Genomic DNA, 22,785 nt, shown 5'->3' with positions numbered 1-22,785 from the left:
GACTTTCGTCCCTTCAGAATATCTCACCCCTTGTTCGATACTATTATATACTATGAGATTGTCTATCCATCAAAAGTCAAAATATAAGACTGCATAATTACTTCGGTTCTGAGGTTATCGTGAAAGATTTTGTGAATCTTCAAGGCACAATGACTTTTTTCCTGCCTTGTACTCCTGCCAATTCCGTAATTTCTGTCTCAGCATCCACTTGTGTGTATTCACCATGTACTTGCATTAGGCTACGCCCTGTCTGTGGACAATATGGTTCAGAATGTGTGCTTAAAGAATGTTTGCTTAATGCTTACTCTCTCTCACTAGCTTGTTGCTGTGGAGCAGGGGATTAAATGTAGAGGTCATCACCTTCATACTGTTGTTTGGAAGTGATCCTCAATGCGGCAGACTCGTCCTATTTCCATATGCTGTGATACCCTTCACATGTTTTTATTTTTTAAATTTTTTCTCCCAATAACTCCGCAGTACCTTTTTTTGTTTGTACTACCTCGCACGTGTTGTGAATAGTACCTTATGGCGATAGTCAACACAGGAACAGTAATCATGTACATGACTGCAAAATGAAGGAACAATGCTTTTCGAAGTGGAACACTGAGACCTTCGCTATCCTGTCAGTGGGGAAGATAAGATTAACTGTACAGGTCATCACCTTTGAATAGCTGTTGGAAGCACTCTGCAATACCGCAAACTCTTCCAGTTTCCATATCTTCGATGTCTTCCATATTTTTTTCAATAAGAAACATCGCCTCTGTGTTTTATTTCTACTAGTCTGTGTTGTGGTAGCTGTATGGTTTACGCCATGTGATGTTCAACTTTCTGTGAGAGCCAAAGGATTGTAACGAGTTAGTAGCGGCTGAGCAGCAGCTGACAAGGACCTCTAAATCATGGTAGAAAAAACAAAGTGTGTGTTGGTGTACACTGAGTGGATGTGTTACAAGCGAGAAAAAACAATGTATTAAACTGCTTATGAAGGAGAAATACAGGAACTCTCTTGTGTGACTGATAGTCTGCTAGATATGCTCCTCCTACAGTACAGGTGATGAAACTTTACACTGGTCTGTGGAAGCCACTTCGATCAAGAAGCCACCTGCTCCAATGAACAAATACCTGTATATTTAATAGGATTGCCAAATATCATCAATACCGGATAGCAGACTATATTTGTTTCAGATATATCAGAAGCCAGGGACAAGGTAATATCTTATCAAGTAATGAAAGATTTTAGCGGAGTTTTTACAGTTCATAGGGTTTCTCTGTTGGATGGTACAAAATACCGAGGTGGGAGAGGATGTTTGGTTAATAAACATGAATGGACCCTGAGAGACGCAGATCTCCTTCGGGCTGCAGTACCTATATATAATTTGGAGATGTACTACATCTACATCTAGATCTATATTTACATGGATACTCTGCAAATCACATTTAAGTGCCTGGCAGAGGGGTCATAGAATCACCTTCACAATTCTCTATTATTCCAATCTTGTATAGCGCGCGGAAAGAATGGATACCTATGTCTTTCCGTGCGAGCTCTGATTTCCCTTATTTTATCGTGGTGATCGGTCCTCCCTATGTAGGTCGGTGCCAACAAAATATTTTCGCATTCGGAGCAGAAAGTTGGTGATTGGAATTTCCTGAGAAAATTCCGTCGCAACGAAAAACGCCTTTCTTTTAATAATGTCCAGCCCAAATTCTGTATCATTTCTGTGACACTCTCTCCAAAATTTCGCGATAGTAAAAAACGTGCTGCCTTTCTTTGAACTTTGTCGACGCACTCTGTCAGTCCTATCTGGTAAGGGTCCCACAATGCGGAGCAGTATTCTAAAAGAGGACGGACAAGCTTAATATAGGCAGTCTACTTAGTAGGTCTGTTACATTTTTAAGTGTCCTGCCAATTAAGCGCAATCTTTGGTTAGCCTTCCCCACAACATTTTCTGTGTGTTCCTTCCAATTTTAGTTGTTCGTAATTGTAATACCTAGGTATTTAGTTGAATTTACGGCTTTTAAATTAGACTGATTAATCGTGTAACTGAAGTTTGTTCCTTTTAGCACTTATGTGGATGACCTCACACTTTTCGTTATTTAGGGTCAACTGCCACTTTTCGCACCATTCAGATATCTTTTCTAAATCGTTTTGCAGTTTGTTTTGATCTTCTGATGACTTTATTAGACGATAAACGACAGCGTCATCTGCAAACAACCGAAGACAGCTGCTAAGATTATCTTCCAAATCGTTTTTGTAGATAAGGAACAGCAAATGGTCTATAACACTACCTTGGGGAACGCCAGAAATAACTTCTGTTTTACTCGATGACTTTCCGTCAATTACTACGAACTGTGACCTCTCTGACAGAAAATTACAAATCCAGTTACGTAAATGAGACGATATTACATAAGCATGCAATTTCACTGCAAGCCGCTTGTGTGGTACAGTGTCAAAAGCCTTCCGGAAATCCAGAAATACGGAATCTACCTGAAATCCCTTGTCAATAGCACTCAACACTTCATCTGAATAAAGAACTAGTTGTATTTCACAGGAATGATGTTTTCTAAACCCACGATGACTTTGTGTCAATAGACCGTTTTCTTCGAGGTAATTCATAATGTTCGAACTCAATATGTGTTCCAAAAGCCTACTGCATATCGCCGTTAACGATATGAGCCTGTAATTTAGTGGATTACTCCAACTACCTTTCTTGAATATTGGCGTGACGTGTGCAACTTTCCAGTCTTTGGGTACGGATCTTTCGTCGAGCGAACAGTTGTAGCAAAATCTTCGTCCTTCCTCAATGCCCTGTATGATGTGGAGTCTTCCTAATTTTCCCAACAAGAGATACCACCGTAACTGTTCATGCTATCTGTTCTACTGCCTCGTGTTGCAGGGGAAATCTTCTTTTGGCGCTGGCCTTACACATTGTACACGGTTGGCGGAGCTACGACAACATGTTCCCATTCCCACCGAGTGGTCAAAATGCGGTCCTGTCACATTAACTCAGCTCGTCCTGTTTCTCCGTGAGATGCAGGTCTTAGATATGGACAAAGCTGCAAACGAGATACGAGAGTGGCACAAATATGATTTACCGGTGGCCGTAGTCGTTAAAAGACGTCTCTACAGGATCCAACGCAAGTATGTGATTAAATGGATATACTTGATTCCAAATCGCAGGCAGCCTTTCTACCAGAAAGCATAACGCTTTCAACGACTCATGTGTGTGTCTGTAGACTCAAGACCGCTTTTTATGCAGGGTGATGATAACATAGTCACTACGATTGTGTTTTTAATAGCGCGGTCATTAAGTGAAATGTATGCTGTAGGCTGTAGAATCCCTCTGCGGTCAGCTTCAAATGTCGGTTTTCAATAGTGTTCCTCGAAAGGAACATCATTTTCCCTCCACGGATACCCATTCGAAGTACCTAGTGAATGTAATCCGACTACTGAAAAAAAATTACTCGTCACGCAAAGTGAGACTCATGATTAATTTAGTTACTTAGCATATCAAATTGATATCAATGACGTGCTGTCTGGTGGGTCCAGGAGGTGGCTAGGGCACCATGGAATCATTTTTGACAGGCTTTTTTTACGTTGCAGTGATATCTTTTAACGATATTTCAATCTCCCACCTACACAGGGCAAGACAGGCTCTCACGATTTGTTTCATAAATGCTAGTATAATGAAGAATTGTAAATGCTAGTGTAATATAGCATCGCATTGGTAAAACGGGACCTGTCACAGCTATGTCCTCTTGAATTATAGCCTGTTGTCAAATGTAAAATAAACGTCTTTTTTTTTTCGACATGTGATCCAATGGTGTGCAAGATTGTCTGAAATTTTTGTAATACGCACGCGCATGACATATTATTTACAGACATTGAATGCAGGAGACGCTCTCAGTTCATGTAATTTGTTCATCTAGCTTAAAGAAATTGCTTAATATAGATGTTTTTTTTTTCTTTGGAGTTCGAATTCTCGCTTTTTCTTCACTTTGATGACGGTTTCGAGATAAAGAGGACATTCTGCGGCGACCGGTAATTTTCCCAGCAAAATAGTCGAAGTTATTTTTTCTTGATATTAAGCAGGGTGGATATGTCTCTCTTGATCATTTGTGATTGGTGGCGATGCACTTAGTTGGATGTCACAAAAAAATGAGATGCGAATTGTAACCTGCAGTTAGCATAAAAGCTATACCCGTTTAGCTCATAAAACTAAATAAAATGCACTGTGCCTATTTTCGTAGGAAGAGGACATTTATTATCGTCACGATTGCGTTTTCCTTTTTTAATTGTTGCTTCATTATAGGAGTTGAGTTGATTTTAAATACAAATGTTACAGTCCAGTTCTTGGAATGGCTTGGCCAAACAGCACGCATCCAGGATAGCCCTCGTTTACCACAGTTTTTGTTCTGAGGGATGCCAGTGTCATGCTCTAGTGTATGTGTAGCTTTCGTCGGCGTCGGCAGTGGTGACCACCCAGCAACGTGCTAGCTGGAGCGCATTGTACTGAAGACACTGTGGTGTGAGGCTGCTGCCGCTTTAGGCGGAAGGCTTCATGTTTCGCAAGCATCGGACTTTCAAAAAGTCATGTGGAGCGTTGTCCGAGGGGCGTGGTTGTGCTGCTGAATTTCCCTTTTGTGTTGTCTAAGACCATCGCCTCAAGCCCGGCCGTGTGCTGCAAGTGACCGCAGAAGGTAGCGGAGGGCCTGGTCTGACCAGCGATGATGAGGGGATGGCTGTTGGCCGCAGAAAAACTACGAGACACTCTCTTTGAGAAAGCCTGCGTCCTCCCCATAGATGGATGGATAGAGGGGGAGAAGGAGGGAGAGAGGGGATGGATGAGGGGCACCGATTTTCGACAATTTGTGATTGTACATCGAGGAGAATACATGTTCTTCTACCGCCCCCTCTGCAGTGTTTTAGGATGACGATTTCCGCCAGTACATGTGTTGCATTATGATCCGTTCATTACGAGTGCTGGTATTTTAACGACAGTTTCGAAGTGTTATTAGAACTGTGACGCATTTCTTCCATCAGTTGTGGTATCGTATACTGGCTTCGGTTACCTGGGCTTAACGGTGGTTGTTCAGCATGCATATGTAGCGAACTCAGACGTCAAACAATAATGTCCTCAGCTGTATGCTTACAGCTAAAACACTTTTTAAACTCCTCTATATCCAACACCAGCATCTCAATAGTTCAACGTATTTCCAGCAAAAAAGAATAAAGGTAGTACCTTACATACCAGCCCTTTTTTCCCCCCAGCTTGTAGGTGAAGGGTAGAGTTTGAGTGTGTCTGTCTCTAGTTTCGAGCGGTATTGCGAAATTTTTTCCAAGCAGGATAGCACCAGTTGTATGGTATCCTCAGTTTTTGAGTTGTATTGCGATTTTACTCTGTCCTTGTGTAGCGCAACACATATAGTTGTGTAATTTGGCCCAATCTTTATGATTAATTACGTAATTAGGACCTATCTTTACTTCATTTTCCTGACCAAAATAAGTAAAGTACACTGACCTAACCTTCCTCTCCTGCATCTGGACAGTTTCCATGTATTGGGAGGTGTATTTGGGCTTTCCTTCCAGAAGAATGAGAGTCCCAGTCCCGGAAAAGACACTGCCATTTTTAATTTCCTGCCAATTCTAAGTGCCTCTGGTGGTATAATAGTATTAAGGGGGTGCACTTGGGCTTTTCTTCCAAGAGGACCAGGGTTTGATTCCTAGAAAGGACACCACGAATTATAATTTTCCGCCAATTCCAGGGTGGGGGTGGGGTGAGATGTCAGCACAGCCCTGGGGCAAAGAAATTCTCACCGAAATTCGAAATTCCCGCCAACGTTACAAATCCCACCAAAATTCGAAATTCCTGACAATAGAGTAGGTTGGGGGTGAGGGAGGCCGGGGATGCAGGAGAGAGGGCTGGGGCCTACGTGCAGGCAATTATTCTAAGGACAAACACACACACACCCATGCCCACACTCGAACCTCCTCCGGGACCAGCTGCACAGTCCATGACTGCAGCGCCCTGGACCGCTCGGCTAATTCCGCGAGGCGGCACTATACTCGCTCACAGATTACGTTCACCGGACATTCGCCATACACACACCCTGCCATCGGATCGCCACATTGTCTAACATGATTCGTCACTCCGCACAACGTTTTCCCACTGTTCAATCGTCCAATGTTTACGCTTCTTACACCAAGTGTGGCGCCGTTTGGCATTTACCGGTGTGATGATGTGGGTTCTAAGCAGCGGCTCGACCATGAAATCCAAGTTTTCTCACCTCCCGTCTAATTGTCATAGTACTTGCAATGGATCCGAATGCAGTTTGGAATTCCTGGCACTTGATGATGGTCTGAGTAGATGTCTGCCTATTACACATTACGAGCCGGCCGCGGTGGTCTCGCGGTTCTAGGCGCGCAGTCCGGAACCGTGCGACTGCTACGGTCGCAGGTTCGAATCCTGTCTCGGGCATGGATGTGTGTGATGTCCTTAGGTTAGTTAGGTTTAAGTAGTTCTAAGTTCTAGGCGATTGATAACCACAGCAGTTGAGTCCCATAGTGCTCAGAGCCATTTGAACCATTTGAACACATTTCGACCCTCTTCAACAGTCGGCGGTCTCTGTCAGTCAACAGATGAGGTCGGCCTGTACGCTTTTGTGCTGTGTGAGTCCTTTCACGTTTCTACTCCACTATCACAACGGAAGTTAGGGATGGTTAGGAGTGTGGAAGTCTCGCGTACAGACGTGTGACACAAGTGACACCCTATCACCTGACCGCGTTCAAAGTCCGAGTTCCGCGCAGCGCCCCATTCTACTCTCTCACGATGTCTGATGACTACTGAGATCGGTGATATGGAGTACCTGGCAGTAGGTGCCAGAACAACGCACCTAATATTAAAAACGTATGTTTTTGGGGATGTCCAGATACTTTTGATCATATACATTCATGCTCATAAATTAAGAATAATTGCAGAATGTGGTGCCACACAACGTGGTACTACACAAAACTGGCGCTAACAGCAAAGAAACATAGGGGACACACATGACACAGATCTGTAAGTCCATGGTATTGGTGGTAAGTTGAGAAAACCATCCTGAACCACATGTGTTACAAAACGGCGCTGTTTTGGTACTCCGTCATTAATATGGGATATGATCACCATGCACACGTACACAGGCCGCACAACGGGTTGGCATACTCTGGATCAGGTGGTCGAGCAGCTGCTGGGGTATAGCTTCCCATTCTTGCACCAGTGCCTGTCGGAGCTCCTGAAGTGTCGTAGGGGTTTGAAGACGTGCAGAGATACGTCGATCGAGAGCATCCCAGACGTGCTCGAGGGGGTTTAGGTCTGAAGAACAGGCAGGCCATTCCATTCGCCTGATATCTTCTGTTTCAAGGTACTCCTCTACTATGGCAGCTCGGTGGGGCCGTGCGTTATCATCCATCAGCAGGAAGGTGGGACTCACTGCACCCCTGTAAAGGCGGACATACTGGTGCAAAATAACATCCCGATACACCTGACCTGTTACAGTTCCTCTGTCAAATACATTCAGGGGTGTACGTGCACCAGTCATAATCCCACCCCACACCATCAAACCATGACCTCCATACAGGTCCCTTTCAAGAACATTAAGGGGTTGGTATCTGGTTTCTGGTTCACGCCGGATGAAAACTCGGCGAAAATCACTGTTCAGACTATACCTGGACTCGACCGTGAACATTACCTGGGACCACTGTTCCAATGACCATGTTCTGTGTTCTTGACACCAGGCTTTACGGGCTCTCCTGTGAGCAGGGGTCGGTGGAATGCAACTTGCAGTTCTCCGGGTGAATAAACCATGTCTGTTCAGTCGTCTGTAGACTGTGTGTCTGGAGATAACTGTTCCAGTGGCTGCGGTAAGGTCCCGAGCAAGGCTGCCTGCAGTACTCCGTGGCCGTCTGCGGGCACTGATAGTGAGATATCGGTCTTCTTGTGGTGTTGTACATTGTGGACGTCCCGTACTGTAGCGCCTGGACACGTTTCGTGTCTGCTGGAATCGTCGCCATAATCGTGAGATCACACTTTGTGGCACACGGAGGGCCCGTGCTACGACTTGCTGTGTTGAAGCAGCCTCCAGTCGCCCTAGTATTCTACCTCTCATAACGTCATCAACATGCGTTCTTTGAGCCATTTTCAACAGACAGTCACCATTAGCACGTCTGAAAACGTCTGCACTCTTACTCGCTGCACCGTACTCTGACATGCACCAACGCACCTCTGCGCATGTGGACTGCTGCCAGCGCCACCGTGCTACGACCGCACGTCAAATGCACCGCATTGTTATACCCCGAAGTGATTTAAACCCGAAAACCGCCCACCAGAGCGTTGTTTCACCATGTATCAGCATTATCCTTAATTTATGAGCATGAGTGTAGTGTATCTCATTTTACACTAGTATATCGACATTTTCTCCTTCCCATCTTGAGTTTGAGTTATTGGCGCAACATTCAGCGGTTTAGGTTCAAATGGTTCAAATGGCGCTAAGTACTATGGGACTTAACATCTGTGGTCATCAGGCACCTAGAACGTAGAACTAATTAAACCTAACTAACCTAAGGACATCACACACATCCATGCCCGAGGCAGGATTCTAACCTGCGACCGTAGCGGTCACGCGGTTCCAGACTGAAGCGCCTAGAACCGCACGGCCACACGCTGTTTAGGTTTTGAAAGCTTCCGAGAGGTGAGCGAGATCTACAGCGCTAGATATCAAGTAGCTTAGCAAGACAGCTCCTAGACAGGAACCAATATATCAGTCACCTTACACTATTCCTTACTATTTACCACGTTTCTCCTTCGTACAGGCTGTATACAGAGCGTAAGAGGGATACTCGTGAGATTGTCTCTGCATTACCCCCCCCCCTCCCTTCCCTCCCTACCCCTCCTCTTCAGTCGCAAGTCCCCACGAAGGACCGACTGCGGCAGTGGAGAGTGGCGCAAAGCTTCCTTTACAATAGCGACTTCCTTGCCTCAATCGACTACTCTTGACAAGTGAATCTACTGTAGTGCCATAGACGTTTTATCCCTGAACTCCATTCTTCTAGACATTAGCGCCACAGTGCGTGTGATCTTGAAATCTGTTTGCTCGAATCCCAGAAGTAGCTTGCTAACAAGCATGGCTACCCAGGCGGATCTAGAAAGATAGAACATACTTGTTTATTTGCATCTATTGTTTTCAAGATATCGTTTGTGAATAGAACAGCTGTGTTTCCCACGAACATTGTGATGTTTGAACTTATAAAACGCCTTAGGATCTTACAGCAGACAGACTGCTGCGGGACGGATTGGTCCCCCGCTGTCCTTTAAACAATGATTTCACCCACCTGGGTAGGCTTCAAATTGTCTGCCCCTTCACTCTGCAGTGGTAGATACTGGTTTAGCCGACAAAAGCAGCGTTGACGAAAATTCGACTAAATACCCACCACGCAAAGGCCGCATAACTCCAGTCCATGGGCAGCAGCTGAAAGTTAGTTAAACTACCGGGCGTTCGGGATTCTTGTATGACTCGTTTGAAAAATGTTTACAATTTTCTGTAAGCTGGTTTATTGTCTTTAGAACACACAAAATGGCTATCAAGTCAACATTTAATATCCCGACGTTAGTGATGGCAATTTTGGCGACTGCCTCTGTTACAGATTTACACCCGAAAGCTGCCAGAAGATATTTAGTCTGACCCAATATTTTGAATATTCTAAACAGTCACTGACCCACGACTACTTGCCTGGTGTTCGTCAGTCACCTGACGTTGAAAAGAATGCTCGTCCCCTAAGGCCAGTTAGTTACTTCTGTCTCCATCATATTTCTGTATTTCTGTCAAATCCACTAACTCCTCTACTTTTCTTCAATTCTGACCCTGATGTTTTCTATTTCATCGGGGACTATTTTCTTCCTTGCTCCACACGCATTGTAACCCACGATATCTTCTTTTTTCCTGCAGCAATACATAGGTACATCACGTTGCTCACCTCCCGGATGTCGATTTTTCCTGCAAATAGCACTGTCAAACGCTTTCCATCTACGGTAAGGACAGACTCGTTATACCCAAAAAAAAGACCTTCCCTTTGTATTTTTTGAAAAAATCTTCCCCAACAAACATCTCCACATTTAACCCAAAAATATCAGGATATTCTGGCACAGTTGCTCACCCTGAGTCCTTACAGGTAACATGACCTCCTGAGTTACTGCTTTATTTCTTTTACCTGTGGCTACTGCAGTGTTTATTCTAGAGACGGGGATAATCACTATTTGTTTCTGAACGGGACCAGCATCTATAAATTTTTTTGACACCGCACGTACATTTGAACCCCTATCAAGGAAACAAGGAACTTTTTCACCAAAAACTGCAACATCTATTATAGGTTGTCCTTAAGATTCTTCCACAGTTTCAGGATCTGGTTCTTCCAATAATCCCACACTACCTCAAGTCTGTCTAATGCTATACCTTCTGCGGAAATAACACTTATATTTATGAGGTCTTCTTTCTCTTTGATTGTGGCAGCTTTAATTAATCTGTCTACTTGTGAGAAGCCAAAACATTTCTCCACAAATTCACCTTCTCGAATCCTTTCAGATTCTGCAGCACTTCCTCCTATGTTGTCAGAATTTTCAAAATAACCCCCTGCGTCATCTACTTCCGTCAATGTCCAAAAGAAAAGAATGCTAGACTAATCCATTACCCACATGATGGTGCTTTGATCGCCCCTTATATCTCTCAAATTTTCGGACATATCCAAAGGCTGCATCTTTCAAAAATGTTCAAGTGGGACTTAACTGCTAAGGTCATCAGTCCCTAATCTTACACACTGCTTAACCTAAATTATCCTAAGGACAAACACACACATGCATGCCCGAGGGAGGACTCCAACCTCCGCCGGGATCAGCCGCACAGCCCATGACTGCAGCGCCCAGACCCCTCGGCTAATCCCGCACGGCACTGTATCTTTCTAAACTGCAATTTCTAGGACGTTACGCCAAAACAATATACTATTCGTTAACGTAAACAAACTGTTGTTATTATTACTTTAAATATTTCAGATGCACTACCAGACAGAAAAAGTGAAACACCAAAAACTTCTTCAGTAGAGAGAATAAATGATGTTATTTTGGTGATTACAAAATCAAGTCAAGTTTCCAAAGAAGTTGGCAGTATGTACCCACTTATGGTTCAAATGGCCTTAAGCACTATGGGACTTAACATCTGAGGTCATCAGTCCCCTAGACTTAGAACCACAGGGTGTTTCAAAAATGACCGGTATATTTGAAACGGCAATAAAAACTAAACGAGCAGCGATAGAAATACAACGTTTGTTGCAATATGCTTGGGACAACAGTACATTTTCAGGCGGACAAACTTTCGAAATTACAGTAGTTACAATTTTCAACAACAGATGGCGCTGCAAGTGATGTGAAAGATATAGACGACAACGCAGTCTGTGGGTGCGCCATTCTGTACATTGTCTTTCTGCTGTAAGCGTGTGCTGTTCACAACGTGCAAGTGTGCTGTGGACAACATGGTTTATTCCTTAGAACAGAGGATTTTTCTGGTGTTGGAATTCCACCGCCTAGAACACAGTGTTGTTGCAACAAGACGAAGTTTTCAACGGAGGTTTAATGTAACCAAAGGACCGAAAAGCGATACAATAAAGGATCTGTTTGAAAAATTTCAACGGACTGGGAACGTGACGGATGAACGTGCTGGAAAGGTAGGGCGACCGCGTACGGCAACCACAGAGGGCAATGCGCAGCTAGTGCAGCAGGTGATCCAACAGCGGCCTCGGGTTTCCGTTCGCCGTGTTGCAGCTGCGGTCCAAATGACGCCAACGTCCACGTATCGTCTCATGCGCCAGAGTTTACACCTCTATCCATACAAAATTCAAACGCGGCAACCCCTCAGCGCCGCTACCATTGCTGCACGAGAGACATTCGCTAACGATATAGTGCACAGGATTGATGACGGCGATATGCATGTCGGCAGCATTTGGTTTACTGACGAAGCTTATTTTTACCTGGATGGCTTCGTCAATAAACAGAACTGGCGCATATGGGGAACCGAAAAGCCCCTTGTTGCAGTCCCATCGTCCCTGCATCCTCAAAAAGTACTGGTCTGGGCCGCCATTTCTTCCAAAGGAATCATTGGCCCATTTTTCAGATCCGAAACGATTACTGCATCACGCTATCTGGACATTCTTCGTGAATTTGTGGCGGTACAAACTGCCTTAGACGACACTGCGAACACCTCGTGGTTTATGCAAGATGGTGCCCGGCCACATCGCACGGCCGACGTCTTTAATTTCCTGAATGGATATTTCGATGATTGTGTGATTGCTTTGGGCTATCCGAAACATACAGGAGGCGGCGTGGATTGGCCTCCCTATTCGCCAGACATGAACCCCTGTGACTTCTTTCTGTGGGGACACTTGAAAGACCAGGTGTACCGCCAGAATCCAGAAACAATTGAACAGCTGAAGCAGTACATCTCATCTGCATGTGAAGCCATTCCGCCAGACACGTTGTCAAAGGTTTCGGGTAATTTCATTCAGAGACTACGCCATATTATTGCTACGCATGGTGGATATGTGGAAAATATCGTACTATAGAGTTTCCCAGACCGCAGCGCCATCTGTTGTTGACAATTGTAACTACTGTAATTTCGAAAGTTTGTCTGCCTGAATATGTACTGCTGTCCCAAGCATATTGCAACAAACGGCGTATTTCTATCGCTGCTCGTTTAGTTTGTATTGCCGTTTCAAATATACCGGTCATTTTTGAAACACCCTGTACTTAAGCCTAACTAACCTAAGGACATCTCACACATCCATGCCAGAGGCAGGGCTCGAACCTGTGACCGTCGCAGCAGTGCGGTGCCGGACTGATGCGCCTGGAACCGCTCGGCCACAGCGGCTGGTGAAATTACTTGTAAGATTCATATTGCAACCCCCTTTGATCCAGCGCATGCAGTGATTTCATTGGGAAGTGAGTCTTAAGCCGTTGTACCCAGTTCTGAGGCAAACTGGGCCACAGCTCCTGTAACTGGTCATTGGTACGCTGGATACAGGCACTAGAGTAGTCGTCACGAAATTAGACACCTTAAGACCACGCCGTTCCCCTAGAGTCCGCCAGCGCTAAGCGTTGTGATTCGCCCGTGTCGTAGTTCTGTTGCTTCATGTACACTGTTAGCAGTGCAGGAGGTCAGCGTCCGGGTTTCTGTGCGGTATCGTGTGTTCACATGTTGTTTTACGCTGCACTGACGTGTATTTGGTAGTGCAGCGAAATGCAAAAGCAGGGGCTCCACATGTAGTGCTACTCCAGTCACTGAGCGTAAAAACAGACATAAAATTGTCATATCGAACGTACTGATGAGTTTTTACTGATCTGTCCAACAGTGAAGCAACCAGGAATGATATAAATTTTGTGCAGGCTCATAAAATGACAATGAAACCTTGTGGTATATCCAAATCACCTCTATTCCGTATTAACACAGCAGTAACACTGACAAAATCTCTAGGTGTATGTGCTTTGATACTGTAAATTAAAAACGTAAATTACGAAATTTGACGAGTGTAATGAAAAACTAGTGCATGGAACTGTACTACGAAGGAGGAGAGTATCCAAAGATAGAAAAATACAGAGTGATCTCCGTGAAAGAATTAATTATTCTGGCTCAGAGATCTCCTTTCTTCGCCTCTCGGCTCACTTTTTTTTTAGATTCAGTAACTACAATAATAAGAAAAAAATTTTAATAGAATTTTGAGACACTGTAGCAGCAAGAAAGAAGTTTTGTGTAAAATGCACTCACTTCATGCTGAGGATAATGGTGTTGTAGTATACTTCGATAACACTTCAGTTTCATAAAACCATGTGTAAAAATATATTTTCCTCGACTTCATTGGAAATGTTGACCTGAATATATCTACAGTTAACTTTTGTATACCTTCATTGGCGTTTGAGTGATGGTTGCAGTGACGAAAGGTCAGTAAGAGCTGCAAATAAAAAATTTGGGATGTAGGAAATATTCTCGGTCGTATTACGGCGCGCCGCCGGAACTAAAATCCTGGTGGCGGCAAACAAGTACTTGTGCAATGTCGCCTACGGAGTCTCTCGCAAATAAAATACGATCTTACGTGACACGATGCAATAATGATGTCTCAGATGTTACCAAAGCTAATTTAATAGGTTTCTTAACAAATTTATTGCAGGACGTTTCTACAATGTCCAACAGAACACAAGTTCATCAGTGATAACATTTTCCTATATATATGTGGAACAGTTCCACACCTATTACGTCATTTTATTTTTTTATCTCGGAATGCTTGTATGTTATCACTATAAAATATGTATCACATGCATCTAAAAACTCTGAGAATGTTCATATACCATTTTCAGTCCAAATATGTGTTTTTTCTCCACAGGTTTAAGTAAAAAAAATATTTTTCTTCAAAATTTCTTATAACGTTAGTTTTTATTTTTTCCTAACAGCTGGCAAGAATTTTCTCTTGGAAAATACTCCACCATATTCTAGACCAAAAACTGATGTCTGTAATATTTTTTCGGATTTTTTCTACCATTTGAAATGATCACTTACCGGCAATGCCGGTGAGTGACCTTGAAGTACCTATGGGTATGAGGGTCGCTATAGGACGGATTTGACATCTGAGCTGATGCCACACATGTACTATCAGGGACAGACCTAGAGATCTTGCTAGCCACAGGAATACCTCAACATCAAATAAACATTTCATGGAGAAACGTGCCACGTTTGGACGAGCGTTGTCCTGATTAAAAATTGAAAATTGCACCATGATACTACTGGACGGGAGGGAACACACAAGAATGCAGGATATCTGTGACTCACCATTCTATCGTCAGAGTTCCCTCAATTAGTATCAGCTGTTACCTGGAGTCATACCCAATAGCTCATTACACCTTGATACCAAGAGTAACATAACTATACTTCTCCTAAACTTTGGAAGAATGTGACATCTCTCCAAGTCGCCGACATACTTGCTGACGATTAACATATGGGGTACTGCAGAATAACGATTCGTCACTGAACACAAGGCAACGCCATTCATTAACAGTCTATGCTTTCCGTCTCAACACTACTCGAAATACAGCAATTTTTGTTGCGGTGTTAATACCAGGCTACGTGAGGAACAGTAATTCTCTAGTCCGGCTGCTGCTAGTCTCGTATCTGGGTGTTGTGTGCTGTCCTTAGGTTAGTTAGGTTTAAGTAGTTCTAAGTTCTAGGGGGCTGATGACCATAGATGTTAAGTCCCATAGTGCTCAGAGCCATTTGAACCATTTGAACCTAGTCTCGTATCAATGGTGTGGGACGAAAGAATGTTTCAGGATGTCTGGTAACTGTTCTCAGATGGTAGACCCAGATGTAAAGGGGTTATGATGTCCTTGCTGGCGGTGAGGCCCCTTACCTACTTCCTCAGGTATTGATAATGCAGTCTCATACGAGTATGTGACATCTCCGAGTCCATCGCAGTGATCAGTCAACACCTGATACTGTCCATACACCTTATGTACCGTATCAGCCTAATAACAATGCTAAACACGAACAACACTAATGTACTCTGGTGGCCATTCTAGCTGTTACAGAGAGTAGCAACTCTGTTCATTTATATGCCTGCCGATAGTATTACTTATTTACGAGGAGCGACCAATAAGTAATGCAACACATTACTTTTTCGGGTGAAAAAACGCGGTATTTCTAGTGGGGCACAGAGGAATATTCTCGCTTCAGATCCTATTGTTTAACGTAGTTCCGATAGGTGACGGCGCTATACACAGCCTTCAAAATGGCGTCCGTAACGGAGGTGCATTCCAAGCAGGGAGCTGCCATTGAGTTTCTTTTGGCGGAAAACCAGAGGATGAAAGATATTCATAGGTGCTTGCAGAATGTCTAGCAGTGAACAAAGCCACGGCGAGTCATTGGGTAAAGTGTCTATCATCATCGCAACAAGGTCGCACTAACTTGACCGATTTCTCCGTTGGTAGCGTTCGTCCACCAGTTGGAGTACCCAATGGTGTGTGCTCCGCTGGGTTCCTCGGCGCCAAACAGAAGACTGTAAAGAGCAAGAGAGTATCATCTGTGCGGAATTCTTGCGTGTTACGACGCTGATCGTGATAATTTTTTGGCGAACATCGTCACAGGCGATGAAGTAAGGGTTCATCACTTCCAAACGGAAAGAAAACGGCAATCCATGTGGTGGTGCCTCCAAAGAAGAAGCTCAAATCCGTGCCCTCTGCCGGTAAAGTTACGGCGACTGTCTTGTGGGACTCTGAAGGGGTTATTCTGTATTGTGTCCACCGTCAAGGTGCAACGATCAACTCTGAAATGTATTGTGCTAATCTCAGGAAATTGAAGAAACGACGACATCAACGTGTTCGTCGCCACAAAAATTCAAACGAACTTCTCCATGACAATGCAAGGCCTCACACAAGTCACAGCGCACCTAAGAAAGAGGTGCTCACAAAACTTCGTTGGACTGCTTTCCTCATCTACCCTACAGCCTCGATGTCGCACTTTCCGAGTTCCATCTGTCTGGCCCAACGAAGGATACACTCCACAGGAAGCAATACTTGGATGTCGGGGAGGCTATTGACACAGCAAGACATTGGCTCTGATGTCGACCAGTAGAGTGGTACCATGCAGCCATACAAACCCTCTCACTAAGGTGGCATAAAACCGTTGCATTGAATGGAGACTGTTGAAAAATGGGGTTTTGTAGCCGAAAGAGTGCCTAATAATATGGTGTATCGAGATCCCGAAAAAAATAGGAAAAATAGTTACATAACTTAGTGAAAGCTCCTCATACATCCGTGCTGATGGTGTACATGCGTACGAATTCAGATTGACATCCGACCATGTCTTCTGGATGCTTCACTTTTTTGTGAGGTTGTTATTTCGTGGTAACTAAGCAATTTATTATTGTTGTATTAAAATATTTTACATACACACATGAAAAAATTTTTTGCATCACCCTGGTTCCCAGAACTCCTGAAGATAGACGTCGACTGTGGATATTGTATCACAGGCACTGTCCCTTTGGCTGTTCAGAGACGTCACTTAACTCGCCCAAAGATGTAAACAACTATGCACGTGCAGAGGCTATTACACGGATGGGTTCCGACAGCCGATTAGTTCCAGTCATTCCACCACCACGGTTCTTGTTGTCTGTAGCTCAACCATGCCTAGACGGCCAATACAGCGGTTCGATCGCGTCCGCATTGTTCCTTTGTGCCAGGAAGGGCTCTCAACAAGGGAATTGTCCAGGCGTCTCGAAGTGAACCAAAGTGATGTTGTTCGGACTGGAGGAGACAGGAACTGTTGATGACATGCCTCGCTTAGGCCGCCCAAGGGCTACTTCTGCAGTGGATGACCGTTACCTACCGATTATGGCTCGGAGGAACCCTGACAGCAACGCCAACATGTTGAATAATGCTTTCGTGCAGCCACAGGACGTCGTGTTATGACTCAAACTGCACAATAGGCTGCATGATGCGCAGCTTGTCTCCTGACGTCCATGGCGAGGTCCATCTTTGCAACCACGACACCATGTAGAGCAGTACAGATGGGCCCAATAACATACCGAATGGACCATTGAGGATTGGCATCACGTTCTCTTCACCAATGAGTGGCGCATATGCCTTCAACCAGACAATCGTCGGAGACGCAGGCTGAACGCCTTAGACTTACTGCCCAGCGAGTGCAGCAAGGTGGAGGTTCCCTGCTGTTTTGGGGTGGCATTATGTGGAGTGGACGTACGCCGCTGGTAGTTATGGAAGGGGCCATAATGGCTGTACGATATGTGAATGCCATCCTCCGAACGATAGTGCAACCATGTCGGCAGTATATTGGCGAGGCATTCATCTTCATGGACAAGAATTCGCGCCCCCATCGTGCACATCTTGTGAGTGACTTCCTTTGGGAAAACGACATCGCTCGACTAGAGTGGCCAGCATATTCTCCAGACATGAACGCTATCGAACATGCCTAAGATACAGTCAGGCAGGATCGCCGTTAAGGAGTGGGACAATCTGGACCAACAGTGCCTTGATGAACATGTGGATAGTATGCAACGACGAATACAGGCATGCATTAACGGAAGACGACGAGTTACTGGATGTTAGAGGTACTGGTGTGTACAGCAATCTGGACCACCACCTCTAAAGGTCTCGCTGTATGGTGGTACAACATGCAATTTGTAGTTTTCATGAGCAATAAAAGGGGCAGAAATAATGTTTTGTTGATCTCTATTCCAATTTTCTGTAGAGGTTCCGGAACACTTGAAACCGAGGTGATGCAAAACTTTTTTTGGTGTGTGTATTTTATTGTTATTATTATTAAATACTGGTGACACACTGTAATTGGGATTGACAGGACAGTCACTTCCCACTGTCTAGCCAGATCATGAAGCTTCTAGTGAGTATTTGCGCATCTACACTATGTGATCAAAAGTATCTAGACACGTATTAGTAGATATCAATATGAATGTGTCCACCCTTCGATTTTATGACTGCTTGGAGCTCTTTCAAAAAATGTGTGGATATATCTGGAGCGTTGGCAACCCATTCCTCATCAAGAGCCTAAACCAAAGGACGCTGGGGTCTACAGCGAAATCGATGTTCTAACTGATCCCAAAGGTGTTCCATTGGTTTCAGGTCGGGGCTCTGGGCAAGCCAGTCCATTCCAATAATATGGTTGTCCTCAAACCTTTGCTTCACAGATGCTGCTTTATGGCAGGTTGCATTGTCAGCCTGAGTAAAAGTAATTCTCTCCTAACTATTCTACTACTATCTGCAGTATACAATGCTGGGAAACTTGTTCATATCCTTCCGAATTTAACGGTTTTGTAAGTGCAATAAGAGGGCCACATCCTAATCACAAAGAGTAGCCCCACGCCATAATACCACCTCCGCCGTACTTCACTGCTAGCACTACAGATGATGGTAGGTAACGCTCTCCAGGCTTTCGTCAAACCAACACCATTCCATTGGATGTAGCGTGATTCGTCACTCCAAATCTCTCGTTTCCAAACATTCATTGTCCAGTGATGCCAATCTCTACACAACCTCAAGCGTCGCGTATTACTGACTACAAAAATGCAACCACCCTCCGCCTGGGTCGAATAGGGGAGCTTTAGAAGGATTGAAATGTCCCTGATGGATTTGTTACTCAGGTGACCTCTAATGATTAGATCTCTTACGAAGTCCTCAAGCTCTCCTGACCCAATCTGGTGTTGCTTCTCTACTCACAACACGATACTCCCAGACTCCATTCATACTTGCGAGTCCGCCTCTCGAGTATCAAGATGCTTCTTATCAGATAATGTATAATTATATCGCTCATATTTGAAAATGAATAAAAAGAAATAATGCTATGCATCTGTTAATGTGATTCGTTGTGAAGTTTTTAAGCTAATAACATAAAATAGGCGGTGTGACAGAAGAGCAATTTGTTAACAGTTGCTTTTCCTATTGTCTTTTGCAGATGGATACTCCTCAGAGGCCAACACTCGTCATCTCCGGCATGTCCGGACGTTTCCCGGAATGTGACTCAATAGAGGAGTTGAAGCAGAAGCTGTACAGTGGCGAGAACATGGTGACTTCCAAAGGGTGCCGCTGGGGGACTGGTAAGCCTTTCATCTGCAGTAGATTTTCTCTAAGACTGGGCTTTTTTTGTGTTTCATAAAACAATGTCGTCTTCTTCAGTCATTGGAAGCTGTGAATGTGTCGAGATGCATTGCCACTCCAATAGAATACTTACCTGTTTCGTTCATGTCTGTGAAATATACTGCATTTATAGTTGAAAAATGCTCCTGTTTGAGCACAAAAAATACAAATATGCTCCTCTTCAAAAGACTACTTCAAAGAAGTGAAGTCCAGCTATCTCAATCTTCATTCCGCCTTCCTCACCAAAAATTTTGGTATGCGAAGTTATTCACACTCTTTTAACACCGAATGTTCTAAATCATACTCAAAATACCCCACTCTCCATACATGTCTCTCTACCACTGTTTCCTTTTTCTCCCATTAGTACTTTCTCCTGTCTTTGTCTCCTACTGTCACTGTGTACATCCCATTCCCTTGCTCTTCTATACCACAGTCTCCCTGTCTGTCGCTTTCACTGTCTCTGTCCTACTGCCACTGTCTTTGTCCCATTCTTTTTCTCTCCCATTGCCACCATCTCCTCCTTTCTCGCTTATGGTATGCTGTCTTTCTCTGCAACCACCATTTCTCCTCCCCACACATGTCCTTGGGGATGGTTTGTTTGGGTTTCCAGAACCCCCCCCCCCCCATCCCACCCCCTTTCCCCAGCCTACGTAAGGTCTCGACTTCTCGCTTCTGTTTTTCATTTCTACTGTCTCTTCTCTCTTTTACTAGCACTACGACTATCTCCATGCACCTGTGTTTCTCTTTTACTGCCATCATCTCTCACTGACCATCACTGTCTCCTGTGTCTTTGGCTGCAGCTACTGTAATCTACATTCCTCTCTCCTTCTGTTTTCTATTTCACTGCCACTTTCTCGTCCCACTATCACAGTCCCCACCCTCTTTCTCTCGCACTGGCAGTACACTGTCTTCCCTCTCTTCCACTGTTACTGTCTTTCTGCTACTTTCAGCTCAAAAAAGTGTCAATATGGTCGCATGCCAAAAATTTTGGTGAGGAAACAGGAATAAGGATTGAGGCAGTTGTTTCCCCACTTTTCTGCTCCACTTTTCTGTCTCACTTTTCTGTCTGAGTCTTTTAATAAGGAGCATATTCATCATTTTGGTGCTCCAATGGGAGCATTTTTCAGCTAGTTCCCATCTTTTTCAAACGAATTCTGTTGGTTAGCACAGTTGTGTCAGTATATTTATATAATTCGATACATTTACATACTTTGATACATACAAACAACAAATAAGTTTGCATCATAATAAGGTTAACACAAATTCATCTCATATCCTACACAAGCTCACAGTACACTTGTTTTCCATAAAAATGTACAACATTTTTATTCTACACATACGTACATCCAAAATGTGGTGCTTGATCTGAAAGTACAAAGAATTTCTTGTGACAAAATAATTTTTGAGAGGTGCTTACGCCACCTGGTAGCACTATCGAATAATTTCCATGTCATGAAAGCTTGTAAGGACGTGAAGTGTCCATTATACAGAGACAGCACCTTACATAGTTTTAGTGGTAATAAAATGGGAACTAAAAGCAAAGTTTGGAGACCTCAGAACTCTTGCTATGATCCCAGAACCATCGCTATGGTTTCACCGCGCTAGCTGAAACTATATTTACGTTTCAGACCAGATATTATGTACATATTTTGTATGCATAAGTATGGTAAGGTTGAGCATCTGGATCTCGATTGGATGACGACATCGAACAAAACTTTCACAATTCACTGAGAATATCATCTAAAGAATATATAGGAAAAATTTTGACGACTCACCATGAGTATAAATGAAAGAAGTGGCCATCCCCACCACTGGCACTTTTGGTACTCAAAAATCATGTTTCTTCTGGTCTATCTTGATACTGGATAAAGATATTTGACGACAGAAAAATTCTGTTTCTTGATAAATACCTAAAGAATGCACAGTTAAAATTTGAACCATTTCCTATGGTTACATATTTAAATATTCCAACCCACGGTCGAAAAACGGCTAAAATCGGGTTTCTGCTGCAGTCTTGCGCATAATTACAGTAAATCTGAACCTCTGAATGTCGGTAACGGATAATAATGTCGGAAGAACAAAACCTTCGACGATTTGCCATGAATAGGAATTATGAAAGAGGACATACCTGTAGTTGGTACTTTTGGCACTCAAAACTCATGGTTTTTCGGGATTTTCTCAGGAACCGCTCACGACCAAATCGTGCTTTTATTAGCCGTCTAAGGCCCATCCTAGACCACACTTAATGCAAAATAAACAACCGACTTGCTCAATTTGCCTGGGCTGGAGGAAGTGTGTAATGTTTATATTTTGATCTTGTGCTGTAGGCTAGCGACAGTATGCCCGTTCTTCCGGTAGATATACAGACAGGGATTGATGGCACGTTAGCGTGTTATATGTGAATTTGGCTGCCTCTTTTACTCAAGCAGCATATCATTCCAACTCTCGAAGCTCAATATGCACCGTTCCACATGTTCTCCCAACAGAAAACTCTGAAGTTGTTGCCTAATGTCGGATCATACTTTTTGACAGTGGAATTTTATGTGTTCATTCGACAGAGCGTCTCCAAATTGGTCTACCGCTATGTACGGTTTAACAACATGTTTTAATAGGGACGGAATAACACAAAGAATAAACAGTATTGCAACAGCGACCAAGTAGCGGTGCGGCGTGGACCATCACGTAAGAGGTGGCAAGTCGGGCAACATAGACGCGAACAAATATTTACCATCTGTCGGTTTCTGTTATTGCTATCCACTGACCGGCAGCAAGCCACATAGGCATTGTGCTAATACAGTATCACTACCAGATCGTTTTCGGAGAACAGCATACTGTTTCAGTTTCCGTACCTGAAACACTTAATATATACTATATTTTACTGTGATTTGGGATTTAAAAAATTCCACATGCGTCCTCTAGCACTTGTCAGGCGAGTAAGAACTGACAGTCATTATACCAATGAGACATTCCCGCCAAGTTCTTCTTGTTTTCCTTGCATGGAACGACTACATTTTCCTGTAGAAATCGAAAGCGAACAGTTATTTTTTATTTAGTTACACTT

The 22,785-nt window shown here is 43.8% G+C and overlaps 1 protein-coding gene across 1 annotated transcript in view; it reads left to right on the top strand.

The window, feature by feature from the left end:
• LOC126475487 (fatty acid synthase-like) overlaps positions 1-22,785 on the top strand; it is a 412,274-nt gene that overhangs the window by 8,733 nt on the left and 380,756 nt on the right. The window contains exon 2 of the mRNA XM_050103394.1: positions 19,543-19,684. Within this exon, the coding sequence (XP_049959351.1) occupies positions 19,543-19,684 (142 nt within the window). The remainder of the gene's footprint in view (positions 1-19,542; positions 19,685-22,785) is intronic.

Source organism: Schistocerca serialis, chromosome 4 (genome assembly GCF_023864345.2).
Source record: "Schistocerca serialis cubense isolate TAMUIC-IGC-003099 chromosome 4, iqSchSeri2.2, whole genome shotgun sequence".
Classification (NCBI taxonomy): domain Eukaryota; kingdom Metazoa; phylum Arthropoda; class Insecta; order Orthoptera; family Acrididae; genus Schistocerca; species Schistocerca serialis.
Note: the sequence above shows the minus strand (reverse complement) of the source record. Positions and strands in the feature narration are given on the sequence as shown.